At 40.1% G+C, this 13,939-nt stretch overlaps 1 protein-coding gene across 3 annotated transcripts in view; it reads left to right on the forward strand.

Annotated features, from left to right (window-relative positions):
• Ttbk2 (tau tubulin kinase 2) overlaps positions 1-13,939 on the forward strand; it is a 143,899-nt gene that overhangs the window by 20,374 nt on the left and 109,586 nt on the right. The window contains exons 2-3 of one of the 3 annotated variants that reach the window (XM_035447135.1): positions 6,014-6,087; positions 8,907-9,042. In XM_035447135.1, the coding sequence (XP_035303026.1) occupies positions 8,974-9,042 (69 nt within the window). In that variant the 5' untranslated portion in view covers positions 6,014-6,087; positions 8,907-8,973. Of the gene's footprint in view, positions 1-6,013; positions 6,088-8,906; positions 9,043-11,808; positions 12,754-13,939 lie in introns of those variants that run through there. The other 2 variants (XM_027422100.2, XM_035447136.1) reach the window with 2 other exon arrangements.

Here is a 13,939-nt window from a genome sequence, read left to right on the forward strand (position 1 = left end):
CTCAAACTCACAGAGATCCACCTGCCTCTGCTTCCTGAGTACTGGGATTAAAGGCATGCGCCATCACCGCCTGGCTAGTAGTGTTGTTTTTTTGTTTGTTTGTTTGTTTTTGTTTTTAATTTATATTTTAGCTTAGTCTTTGTGGCAAATAAAATAATTCCCCTCCCTAAGATATTCACATTCTGATCCATGAATCTTATAAATAAGTTACCATAGGTGACAGAAGGGATTTTGCAGGTGTGATTACTTTCAAACCTTTAAAGCCTTTGAGAAGGGAGGATTGGCCTTGACTATCCCCGTGAGTCCAGTATAATCACAGGATCCTCATAAATGGAAAGCATGTATATTTTGTCAAAGAAAAATGAGGCAGGGAAGAGTTTGAGAATATAAGAGATTGAGTTATAAAGGTGCTGCTACATTACTGGCTTTGAAGATGGAATGAAATCATGAGCCAAAGAGTTCAGGCTCCCTGTAGAAGATGGAAAGGAAAAGAATTTTCTTGTAGAGCTTCTGGAGGGAACATAGCCTTGCTTCCACTGTGACATCCTGAACTTTAAGATTACAAAGTTGGGTCATTTTTTTTGCGGCTTCATTAGTGCATCGGTAGGAAACTAATAAGACTGTTTACCACATGGATATGTTAGAATTTATCCATTCTCTCTGTTCGCAGCATTTAGGTTGTGGATAGCATGACTGTGAACACTTCCATATCTATCCTGGTGACCAAGTGTTTTTCTGGGATACATACCTAAGAAAAGATTTCAGATGTCACAGAGAAACAGTGACAGTCATCTGGACCAAGAGCTATATCTCAAGTGTGCCCTCAGCAGTGTACAAGGTGTATACCTATAATCCCAACATTTAGGAGACTGATGAAGGAGGATCATTGTGAGTTCAAGGCCAGCCTCAGCTATAGTGAGGTGACTATAGGGGAAGTCTTTGTAGGGAGGAAAGAGAAGTACATTAAATATGTATGAAAATGTCATAATGAAACTGGTTATCTTAATAGCATGCTAATAGAAGGAAACATTTTCCAAAAAAGTGTTTGATGCCAGCTGAAATAATGCTTCCATCCTTTATTTTATGAGGGGGTACTCAAAATTTCTTTTGGTTAAAAACATAAAAGTAATTTATACTTTTTTCCATGGTAGATGGCATTGGCTTGTTCCTATTTTCTCTCTGTTTTTCTTTTGTTATTTTATTTTATTTTTTTTTTAGATAGGGTTTCAATGTGTATCACTGGTTGGCTTGGAACTCACTGAGATCCACCTGCCTCTTGAGTGCTGTGATTATAGGTGTTTGCTATCATGCCTGGCTTTATTTTCTTTTGATCAACTCTCATATTCTACAAATTTTTACAGCAAAAATATAACAATATAATTGCTATTAATTCAGGTTGTAAGCATAGAATAAGACAATAATTTTCTTCTGTTAAAAACATTTTCATAGGAATTTGATAAGTACTAGTTATGTAATAGATTTCAGTTTTTGGCCCTCCATGCAAACCCAGTTGGTTCTTTTTATTAGTAGTCAAACAATACAGAGATTGTTTTGTAGATACTGTATTTATGAATGGGGCTGTGACTATTTCTGTAAGTTAAGAAACTAGCAAAAATGACATATTACATGTTACTACAATATTTATTGAGTGCACTTTGTCAGATTCTATGAGAGGTAAACACTTTACATACACTGTTTATTAATACTTTAAATCCTTATATACCATTGTTAGCTTTTTAAAAGGCAGACTTGTAGAGTACACTGTAATGGTACAATGGTCTAGGCAGTAATGGGAAAACAACCCAGATGAAGAAAATGAGGCATGGAGAAGTAATGGACCCAACAATCTAGGTAGTTTGGCTTTAGCCTCTGTTGTATGAAGCATCCCTGGAATTAGAAGACAGTAGATTCACTGCAATGTTGTGTTCATTTCTTAGGAAACTTTATTAGTTCGTTTTCCTGTTCTGTGACCACCTGATGAGAAGCAATTGAAGGAAGAGGTTTATTTTAGCTCATTTGAAGGGTTACAGTCCACCAGGGTGGGGAAAACCTGGAGGGGTGGCTTTGTGGCACTGGATTATGGAACAGCTGCTTTCCTACATCTCACCATCCTGAGCGATAAGAAGCTGCACTAGGCCATAAACCTCAAGGACCATCCCCAAAGAAAGCCACTCCCTTTGGGTTCTACAACCTCTCAAAATGGCACCATCTGGGGACCAAGAGACTTGAGTCTGGGTGACATTTCACATTCAAACCACGGCACTCCTCATCATTTTATTTGGTCTAGTTTGTGTTTTTGTGGTGCTGTGTGTTGCAGAGGTTTCTTGCCCTGCCAGGTCCCATAGCCACTTCTCAGTCCCAAATAAACACACAGACGCTATATTAATTATTAAACTGTTATTTGATGGCTAAGGCTTCTTATTGGCTAGCTTTGTCTTAATTATTAACCCACTTCTATTAATTTATGTATTTCCACGTGGTCTTATCTTACCGGAGAACAACCTGGCTCATCCTTTTTTTCCAGTCCCTACATATCAACTGTTTCTGGTCCCTCTGCTTTTCTTTCCCCAAATTCTGCTCATCTCCTAGCTTCGCCTATCTTCCTGCCTCTGTCAGCCAAACTGTTTTATTCATCAACCAATAAGAAAAACATATATACAGAAGGACTTCCCCCATCAGCTGTGGGATCAATCTGAGGGAATATGAGCTGTATCACTGAACTGTATCCCTAACCTTGGTTTATGCTTTGTTTCTTCCTTCTCCTCTCTTCCTCCCTCTCCTTCTTCCTCCTCTCCCTTTTTGGTATGTTTATGTATGTGTGGTATGCACATGCATTTATGGAGGTATGTATATGTGTATATGTATGTGAGTGTGTCATCTTTTGTTACTTCCTACCTTAATATTTTTAATGTTTTTCTTATTTGAGAATTTAATATATTTTGATCATATTCCCTCCTCTCCCAATTTCTCCCACCAACCTACTTACCCAGCTTCGTTCTCTCTCTCTCTCTCTCTCTCTCTCTCTCTCTCTCTCTCTCTCTTTCTTACCCCTCCCACTTGCTCTCTCTCTCAAATCCACAGACTTCAGTTTGTGTTGTCCACCTGCTCTTGGGTGTGGAGCCTGCTCTGGAGGTGATTGATATATCAGGGGGGTTATGATACGAAGTTTGAGGGGGACCTTTGTCGGGTTAGGGACAAACAGGACTTACATAGAAAGTTCATTGGGGAAGGAAAGGGAGTAAGAGAAGGAAAGGGAGAGAGAGAAGAGACAGACAGACAGACAGACCTGCTTCCTCAGAGAAAAGTCAGAAAAAGAGTGGGAGTGGGTGGAGCTTGTCTCTTAAAGGGTCCTTTGCACTTGTGTACAGAGCCAGGGGTGACTCTGCCAGGTCTCCAAGGGGTGGGGCCAAGTTTGCCTGGATGATAACATGGCGTCCTACCATTGAAGAAAACTGACTCTCCCTCTCCCAGAAGCCATCAAATTCTAACAGCTTCTCAGCCAGGATAAGACTTCATGTACTCTTCCAGGCTAAATTTTGTCTGGCTTTAGCTCGCACAGGTCTTGTGCATGTTGCCAAAATCTCTATGAGATAATATACAAATCTGCTCTGTTTTATCTAGAGAAAGTTTCCTTTGAAGATTTTGCCCCTCATCCATGAAGATCCCTGAAACATGAGGGGAGGGATATAATATGAACATGCCATTTAGTGCTGAAGACGCCTAAATCTTGTACTCTGCATGTTGACTGGTTCCACTTTAGGTTTTGAGATGGTATCTCTCACTGAGCCTGACACTCATTGGTGTACCAGGCTGGCCAGCCAGTGAGCTCCAGATTTTATCTGTCCCACCCAGCAGTGGGATTAACAGATGGATATTTACATTCTTACGGTTTTTCTAAGTATGCCCCCTTTGCACCACTTTCTTTGTTTTGCTCATATCTATTCTTAGGTAACATAGGTGAATCTGTGTGACTAGAATCACATGCTGGTCTCACTTTGAACTCAAGTACCCATTGATTCACTGCAGGTTCATGATTTGGTTATTCAGAAGGTGACAGGACTGTGATATGGCCTGGCCTTCATCTGAAAGAGCTTTTAGTCTAGCACAGATTCTGTCAGTATTTACTAATTAACTTGCTATGTTTCCCAGTGTTTACTGATTAATTTGCTATGTTTCCCTTAGTCGTTTGCTATCTAGCAAATGTTTCAAATGATTTTTTTAAACCACATATTCTTTTACATTTACAAGTTGTTCTTCATTTAGCAAGTTCTGTCCATATTTTGATCCTTTTTGGGTCTGTTATGTCAACAAGTCCAGATTTAGCATCACTGTCAGAATTTCTTACCATGAGATTTACTCCCTATTTTAGGTCATTAAGACTGTTGCCAGGGCTGGAGGGGGTGGTGCACACTTTGATCCCAGCACCCAGGAGGCAGAGGCTGGTGGGTCTCTGTGAGTTCCAGGATAGCCAGGGCTATTTAGAGAGACCTTGTTCAAAAAACCAAACAGAAGAGTATTTCCAAGAAGGAATTCATTCACTAATTTTCTTGAAAATAGTGCTATTGCTCTGACTTGTCTTCATGAAAAATGAGTCCAGTATAGTTTATTTATTTATTTGGTTTTTCGAGACAGGGTTTCTCTGTGGCTTTGGAGGCTGTCCTGGAACTAGCTCTTGTAGACCAGGCTGGTCTTTAACTCACAGAGATCCACCTGCCTCTGCCTCTGCCTCTGCCTCTGGAGTGTTGGGATTAATGGTGTGTGCTACCACCGTGCAGCCCAAGTTATTAACAGCGTTGGCTATGTAGCCACACTATATAGTTTTCCAGCTATCTATGATGTAGAATTGAAAAGGAACCTGTAGTCATGCACTCTGGGAAACTATTGCCTCTTCTAATTGAAACCTGGAATATTGTTACCTGTTGCTGGAGAAAGTCTAACTTTGTACCCCAAATTGGCCTTCAATATCCTCCTGTCTCAGCCTTAGGATGTATGCCAGCCACAGTGCCCATTTCAAGACTTGGTGTTTTAAAACATTTATCTCACTGTGTCTGTGTGTCAGCATTTTGAGTATAATCCAAGTGGGAATGCTGTCAGCATGGGTGGTAGTCATGTAGGCTGCAGCCATCACGGAGTAAAGCAAGGGAAGGATGCAAGTTTGTTCTGATGGCTGATAGAAGGTTCTGTACACAGGTATCTGTTTTTTACAGACGCTGCTTTCATTCTCTGCCAGGTGGTCCTTTCCATGGGGTAATAAGGCAGATGCCGCATGGTGCCCAGAAAACAGGGAGAGACAGAGGAAATAAATACCTTTTATCACTTTTGCTATGTTCTTCTGATTTGAGGCAAGAAACTAGATCGAGCTAAATCCTCCAGGGAGGTCAATGATCAGTAGCAGGAGCTAGAGATAATTGGGAGTTATTTTAGAAGAATCTTCATTGCCAGGCAATGGTGGCACACACCTTTAATCCCTGCACATGGAGGCAGAGGCAGACAGATCTCTGTGAGTTCGAGGGCTACACAGAAAATCCCCTTTCTTCAAAAACCAAACCAAACCAAAAAAAAAAAAAAAAAAAAAGCTTCTTCATTTGGTTTGGTTATCAATTAGGGATTCTAGGCTTTCCACTTTTTTTCTAAGTGAGAAGTGTATTCTTAGATTAATTTCAGAAGGACTCTACTGGCAATACCATTTTATTCCGTGATCTTCTCTTAAATTTAGAGTAAGGTAATGAAAATTGTTCTCTATAGTATTATCTAATAATCACATTTAAAATATAAATTTAAAATGTAATTTAAATCACTACATAAATCCTTGACCTCCTGAGTCTCTGCCTCTGCCTCCCAAATTCAGGGATTATGGGTATGTATCACCACTCCCTAGTTAAACTTTATTTTTTGTTGTGGTAAAGTATACATATTTGCCTTTTTAAGCATTGAAGTAAACAGTTCAGTGTTGTTAAGTTTGTTTGTTAATTAACTTTTTACCTCAAACTGGATCTTTTTCCCCCCCTCTCAGAATTTTAAAACCGGTAAGATCAAGTGCCTATTGAAAGAGACTCACTTTTGGCTAAGAAGAGAAGTAGGAACTAGGTTGGTATTGTTTATACTTAGGAATGAGAGGGGATTGCTAGAAATGGATATTAATTTTTAAGTTACATTTATTTATTTATGTGTGTGTGTGAGTGAGAGAGAGAAAGAGAGAGACAGAGAGAGAATGAGTGTGTGTGTGTGTGTGTGTGTGTGTGTGTGTCTGCCACTGCCCATGTTTGGCAGTCAGGACAGCTTGCAGAGGAGGAGTCAGTTTTCTCTTTCCACCACATGGGGCCTGAGAATCCAACTCAAGTCTTCAGGCCTGGCTGTAACTACAGAACCCTCTTGCTGGCTCAAAGGTCAAGTCTATTGTCTTGACCAGAGGAGATGTCTTTTGGAAACCTATATGGTCTTCATTACCTCTAAGTTCTTTTTACTTTCCTTTTTGTGGCCAGAAGAGGGCATCAGATCCCCTGGAGCTGGAATTAAAGGTAATTGTTGGCTGCCATTTTGGTGCTAGGAAATGAACACACACACACACACACACACACACACACACACACACAAAACAAACAAACAAAAAACACATAATCACATATGAGAGAAATTGTCTTTCAGAGTTTGGACAGATTCTTATTTGTAGCCCAGGTTAACCTTGAACTTGATATGTAGCTGAGGATGGCCTTTGTCTGTTTTCCTTAGTGTTGTCTTGGCAGAGTTGAGTGGCTATGACAGTATATGGCCAGCAAAGGCTAAATGTCTGCTTTCCAGCCCTTTACTGAAAATTTGCCTCCTGTTATGAAGAATCATTTCATTGCTTTTTGGCTTAACTTTATTTTTCTTTCTTTTTTTTCCTCTTTTAAATAAAATCAATTAGTTTAATGTGCTTAACATTTACCTCCCTTTTACACAAGAGGCAGTATACCATAAACCTGTTTCTTCGTCTTGCCTTTTTCTGTTAACAATGTTTGAATTAGGAAGACGGTCAATTGGCAAAGTACTTGCCTCTCGAGTACAGGACCCTTGTTTGATATCCAGAACCTACATAGAAATGCTAGGCATGGTGGTTCTTTCCCTGCTGCAGGGGCAGAAACAAGGATACCTGGGGCTTGCTGGCCAGCCAGTCTAGCCTAGTCACTGAACTCCAGGCCAGTGAAAGACTGTCTCAAAGATGATGTTCCTGAGCATCTTAGGTGGGGTCACTGTTGCTATGACCAAAGCAATGTGGGGAGGAAAGGGTTATTCATCTTATGCACCTCATAGTTCATTATCAAAGGAAGTCGGGCAGCAGCAACTTACGCAGGGCAGGAATCTAGAGCAAGGAGTTGATACAGTTGGCATGGAGGAGTGTTGCTTACCTCGTGTCTTGCTCTCTTTCTTAAAGAATCTAGGACCACCAGCCAAGGGATAGCACCACCCACCATGGGCTGGGCCTCCTCCCCTATTAATCACTGATTAAGAAAATGCCCTACAGACCTGCCTACAGCTGGGTCTTACAGAGTCATTTTCCCAACTGAGACTCCCTCCTCTTTGATTCTGTCACTTCAGGTTGACATAAAACTAGCCAGTACACTGAGGATGACATCCAAGGTTGTTTTCTGGCCTCCACACATGCAGCATGTTAAAAAGTCACTCTGATATTTTTCTCTCTTATTCATGGAGTAAGTTATAGTTTCCACCTCAATTAGGCTTTATGCTCTTTATTTTCTACAGGTATACTATTCTTATGTTGTTTTTCTTCTTTTAAAAAACAGTATCTTCTAACATTTTGTCACAGCCCTTTTCTGCCTGCATAATGAATCCCTATGCATTTGAAGTGCATCTTATAAGATTTAGGTGAGATTTTTTTTTTTTAAAGCAGGTACAGGTGCTGGCTGCTAGTCCTGACAGCTTGAGTTCAGTTACCAGAATTCATTTGGTAAAAGGACAGAATTCACGCTTGCAAGTTATTTTCTGACTTCCACTCGACATGTACCAACACACATGTAAAATAAATAAATTAATGTAGTAAAATATTAAATGTTGAGGGTTGGAGAGATGGCTCAGAGGTTAAGAGCACTGACTGCTCTTCCAGAAGTCCTGAGTTCAATTCCCAGCAACCACATGATGGCTCACAACCATCCATTATGAGATCTGGTGCCCTCTTCTTGTGTGCAGATATACATGGAAGCAGAATGTTGTATACATAATAAATAAATAAAATCTTAAAAATATTAAATGTTACTAGCTCTGATGATACTAAATTGTATTCTAAGCCTGTTAAACTGTAAGTTATTGCCAGGTCTGGTAACTCATGCCTGTGATAAAATTAATTGGGAGGCTGAGCAGGAGAACCACAAGTTCAAAGCCATCTTGGATTACAGAGTAAGTTCAAGACTAGTCTGAACAATTTGAGACCCTGTCTCAAAAAAAAAAAGAAGAAGAAGAAGAAGAAGAAGAAGAAGAAGAAGAAGAAGAAGAAGAAGAAGAAGAAGAAGAAGAAGAAGAAGGCGGCTAAGATATAGCTTAATGGTAGGGCCTAACATGTACAGGTGCACAGGGCCCTAGGTTCAAAACTGTAGAGTGTTGTAAATTGGCTACATGTCTTTTTCTCTGGCAGTGTGTATATTCAGGATACTACTCTATCTGGGTCAACTGTCATTGATGCTCACACTTACTCTGTGCTATTGCAGTTATTGTAAATATGTGCACTGTGTCTTTGTGGAGGCTGGTCCTCTGTACTAGAAAGATCATGTATGATACATGGTTTTCGGAATATAGTTGTAGGGGGTCTCCTACCCTTCTGAGGAAGCAACATAATGTATAGAATCAGTAGGCTTCTTGAAGCTAGAATATTATTTGTGTTAATTAGCTCTGCTGCCTGCTTTCTTTTGTTTTAGATTAAATGGAAACCACCCTTGGGAGCTAGATGCCTGTGTAGCTGTTTTACCACATCAGTATTTTGCAATGAGTGGGGGAGGAGAGCAGCCAGATATCCTCAGTGTTGGAATATTGGTCAAAGAAAGATGGAAAGTGGTGAGTACAGAATGGAGACAGGGAAGAGGTTGGGGAGGGGAGGGGAGGGGAGGGAGACAAGCATATAGGGTAATAAGTTTTGGTATTCTGGTAAAAGTAGCGTAAAAGTAGTTTTTAAAAGAATAACACCTATGTTTCTGTTTGCCTAAAGCAGGTATTTTGACTTTTTCCCCCCTATGATGTTTTGTTTATTCTCTGATTCTTAGGCTTGCTTTCATAACTTCCAAATTTTCCTGACTTCTTGTAGCTAATATTCTAAATAAAAGTGTTTGAGGGGAGAACACATTAAAAATAATTTGAAATTATAGTGACTGCCTTTTCTTTTTTTCTTCTACAACACTAAGAAAACTTCTAGCTGGTTGTGGTGGCATATGTCTTTAATCTCAGCACTGGGGAGGCAGAGGCAGGTGGATGGATCTTTGTGAGTTCAAGGCCAGCCTGGTCTACAGAAAGAGTTCTAGGACAGCCAGGACTACACAGAGAAACCCTGTCTGAAAAAAGAAAAGAAAACTAAGTGTACATAAAAACAGACAGGTATGATAAATGGCCATGTACTTATTAGACTCAGCCTACACAGTTTCTGGTTAGGATATTTAATCTTGTTTCTCCTCCTAGAGTATTTAAATAGTTCTTAGATCCGCATGTATCTGTAAAAGATACAGACTTATTTTAAAAAATTTAATCACCTACAAAAGTTTTTGCTTTTGTTTTATGATACTTGCAATTGAACCCAGGGCTTGGCCATAGTCTAGAGCCATATCACTAGTTTTTTTTTTTTTTGTTTTTTTTTTTTGTTTTTTGTTTTGGTTGTGAGCCTAGCCTTTAATGGCTGAGCCACCTCAGCTGTTAAAAGCTAGACTCACAACCAAAATATAGGAATTTTTTTTAAATGAATGCTTTTGTGAGCTTTCACTAATAGGCCTATAATGTGTTATTATGTATCTTTTTGTGATGTAAGTAGATATTGATGAATATTTCCTAGGCCTGTTAATTCATTAGAGATTGCAAATTGCTCATATTCTGTTTTCTTTCATTTATTAACAAATATATCTATAAAGACTGTTGTTTACTGTATGATTTTTTGAGATAGTTTAATTAAGAAATCAAAATAAATGATTTTCCCCCTTAGTTTCCTGATATCCTCCAAGTGACTAGTGAGATTTTTCTTTTTAGTGTGTGCACTGAATTGTGAGGGCTTTGGGGGCAGTGTAGTTGGTAGAATGCTTGCCTTGCAGTGAGGCCCTGGATTAGATCCCAGCACAACATAACTGAGTGTGTCATAATTGGGCATCATGGCAGGGTTAAATTCAAAGTGATCAATTCTGTTACATAGAGTTCAAGTTAGTGGCCAGCCTGGGCTAGACATCTTTTGGAAGGGGAAAGGGTAGACGGAAGGGGTGGGGGAGAGAAGAAACAGGGAGAGTGATTTTCCATCCTAATTAGACTTAATGATAAAAACCTGGAGTCAAATATCTGGGTAAAAGCTGAATGATCAGAGAAGCAAAGGAACAGCCACAGTCACCTCTTACTTCTCCAACTCCTCAGACAAAAAGGGGCCGGGTTTCTGTCTGTGCCCTGCCTTATCACTTCCTGTCTCCTGTCTGTATAGACCTCCAGGTTAACCTCTATGGTTAACTAGCTAGCTCCACCCTCTGATCTTCAGGCAAGCTTTATTTGTCAGAACACAAACAAAATATCACAACATTGGAGAGAGAGAGAGAGAGAGAGAGAGAGAGAGAGAGAGAGAGAGAGAGAGAGAGAGAGAAAGAGAGAGAGAGAGAGAGAGAGAGAAGAAAAAACTGTGAATTTAGCCTAAAATAGTATCTTATGCCTGTAGTCCCAGTACTAAGTAGGCAGAGACAAGAGGGTCATTCATGATTTTGAGATTAGCCTGGATTGTTGGTATGTCCCAGGTCAGCTTGGGCTACAGTGTGAAACTGTCTCACAAAAGAAGGGAGCAGGTGCTTGTAGGGGACACATTAACCATGCCTCCTCGGGGTTGGCAGGAGGTGTGGTTAATGTGTCTCCTACAGATGATGGAAAGATGGCTCAGTGGATAACAGCTCTTGTTGCTCTTGCATAGGACCCAGATTCAGTCCCTAGCACCCACATGGTAGCTCACAACTTATCTGTAACTCCAATTCCAGAGGATCTGATGCTATTTGCTATCTTCTGATCTTTGAGGGCATCAGATGCTCACATGTTACATATAGATTAATGCAGGCAAAATGCCATACACATAGAATATACACACCTAAAAGTAAATAAAGCAAAATGAATCAGCTGATAAAGGCACTTGCCTCCAAGCCTGATGACCTAGCTCCATTCCAGGATCCCACATGGTGGCAAGAGGAAACTGACTCCCAGAAGTTGTCTTTTGACTACTACATGTGCACCTTGGCATGCATATACCCAGCGCATACATGTACGAACACACAAAGACATACTAATAATAAAGAAAAAACACTTGATGTGTTTTAGTCCATTCTAGTTATTATCCTTATAGATTTTCAGATTGTCTTTATCTGATTAAGAGGACACCCATTAAGAAGCTTCCAGAGTCTGGATGGCGGCGGCGGCGGCCGCGGGGGTCCCGGTGGTGTGGTGGTGGTGGTGGTGGTGGTGGTGGTGCACGCCTTAATACTAGCTCTCAGGAGACAGAGGCAGGTGGATCTCTGTGAGTTTGAGCCCAACCTGGTTTATAGAGTGAGTTCCGGGACAGGCTCCAAAGCTACAGAGAAACCCTGTCTTAAAAAACCAAGGGAAAAAGAAAAGCCTCCAGAGTTCTTTTGAAATGGTTCTGTCTTAGTTACTTTTCTATTTCTATGATAAATAAAATACCCTGACCAAGACAACTTAAAAGAAAGCATTTAATCAGACTTAAAGGTTCAGAGGATTAGAGATCATGACGACAAAGCAAGAACAGTTTAGAGCTCACATCTTGGTGTGATACACAAGCAGGAGGCAGAGAGAAGGACATTGGCAATGGAATGAGTCTTTTGAAACCTCAAAGCCCACCCCCAAAGACAGACCTCCTTCAACAAGGCCACACTTCTTAATCCTTCCCAAACAGCTCCACCAACTAGAGACCAGATACTCAAACTTATGAGCCTATGGGGGCATTTTCATTCAGACTTTCCCACTCTACTCCCTGGCTCCCAAAGGCTGAAGCTATATCATTATGCTAAATACATTTAGTTCAACTTCGAAAGTCCCCATAGTCTCCATACTATTTTAAAGTCTAAAAGTCCAAGTCTCTTCTGAGACTCAAGGCTATGTCAATTTATAACATTTCCTAAAATCAAAAAGCAAATTACATAATTAGAAAATACAATGACACAGAGTATATTTTGTCATCCCAAAAGCTGAGAGCTTATGGCTTACAAGCAAGAGGCAAAGAGTACACACTGGGAATGATGGGATTCTTGTGAAGCCAAGAAACCTGCCCCTGTGACACACCTCCTCTAACAAGGCCATAACTCCTAAACCTTCCCAAACATTTCCACCAACTATAAATCAAGTGTTCAAATATATGAGCCTATGGGAATCATTCTCATTCAAACCACCACAGGTTCTAATAGGCCCTTTAATTTTGTTTTGCTTTATGTCAATGTTTGCTTATTTGAAGCAAGATCTCACTGTGTAGCCCAGTTGGATTTCAACTGAATTCCTGCTGTCTCAGCTTCAGCCTTCCAGATACTGGCATTGTAGGTATGTACCAGATTCCTAGTGGTCCTCACACTGGATAGGCAAGCCTCCTTCACTGAGATACTTCTGCCTCTCCCCAGTCTTTTAGTAGCTTTCCTGTTCCAGAACTGGAATATATCCTCTGACTGAGTACTTATTTAAGGTCCTATTTTTTAAAAATATTTTTAAGTATTTTATCTTTTTATAGATTCTATTTTATTTATTTATTTATTATGTATACAACATTCTGCTTCCATGTATATCTGCACACCAGAAGAGGGCACCAGATCTCATAGCAGATGGTTGTGAGCCACCATGTGGTTGCTGGGAATTGAACTCAGTACCTCTGGAAGAGCAGTCAGTGCTCTTAACCTCTGAGCCATCTCTCCGCCCCCTATTTTTTGTTTTTTTATACATCCTTTTTTTTCCCTCATCTTTTTTTTTCCCATCATTTCTTCTCTCCCCACCCTCCAATTTTAGTTTTGCAAGACAGGGTTTTTCTGTGTAACCACTGTGGAGTAAAGGCATGCACCACCAAAACTGGGTTGTTTTGAATAAATACCTGTATTGTTATTCAGCCTTTTGTCAACTAAACGTTTATTGTAACAGGTTTTAACTAGCTGTTTTAGTGTTACCTCAGAACTAATGAAGATATCATAGAGCTTTGTCGAGTTAAACAAATTACTGTTCTACTATCCAAATGACATTAATAGGAATAGACTAAGGCTGGGCGACGGTGGCACACACCTTCAATCTCAGCACTCATGAGGCAGAGGCAGAGACAGGTAGATCTTGTGATTTCGAGGCCAGCCTGGTCTACAGAGTGAGTTCCAGGACAGGCTCCAAAGCTACAGAGAAACCCTGTCTCAGAAACAAACAAACAAACAAACAAAACAAAAAACAAAAAAGCAAAACCAAAAAAGGGGGGGAGAGATAGACTCGGGACCCAACACAGATTTTTTTTTGTAAATTCTGTCATTTATTTTTAAAAAAAGTCTGTCATTCTTCTGTGTCATCAAATAAGCCATCAATCAAAATAATAAAGACATACTCTGAGTACTTTTAGTACTTACTATGATTTTTTTGTCTATTTGCTTTGAAGCAGAGTCTATATTGTCCACTTTGTCCCTTAGGCATCCTCCCACCTTCCTCTTTCAGAGCAGCTTAGGTTTTGATTTTTTGAGACAGGGTTTCTCTGTGTAGACCTGGC

The sequence above is a fragment of the Cricetulus griseus genome, chromosome 6 (assembly GCF_003668045.3).
Source record: "Cricetulus griseus strain 17A/GY chromosome 6, alternate assembly CriGri-PICRH-1.0, whole genome shotgun sequence".
Taxonomy (NCBI): Eukaryota; Metazoa; Chordata; class Mammalia; order Rodentia; family Cricetidae; genus Cricetulus; species Cricetulus griseus.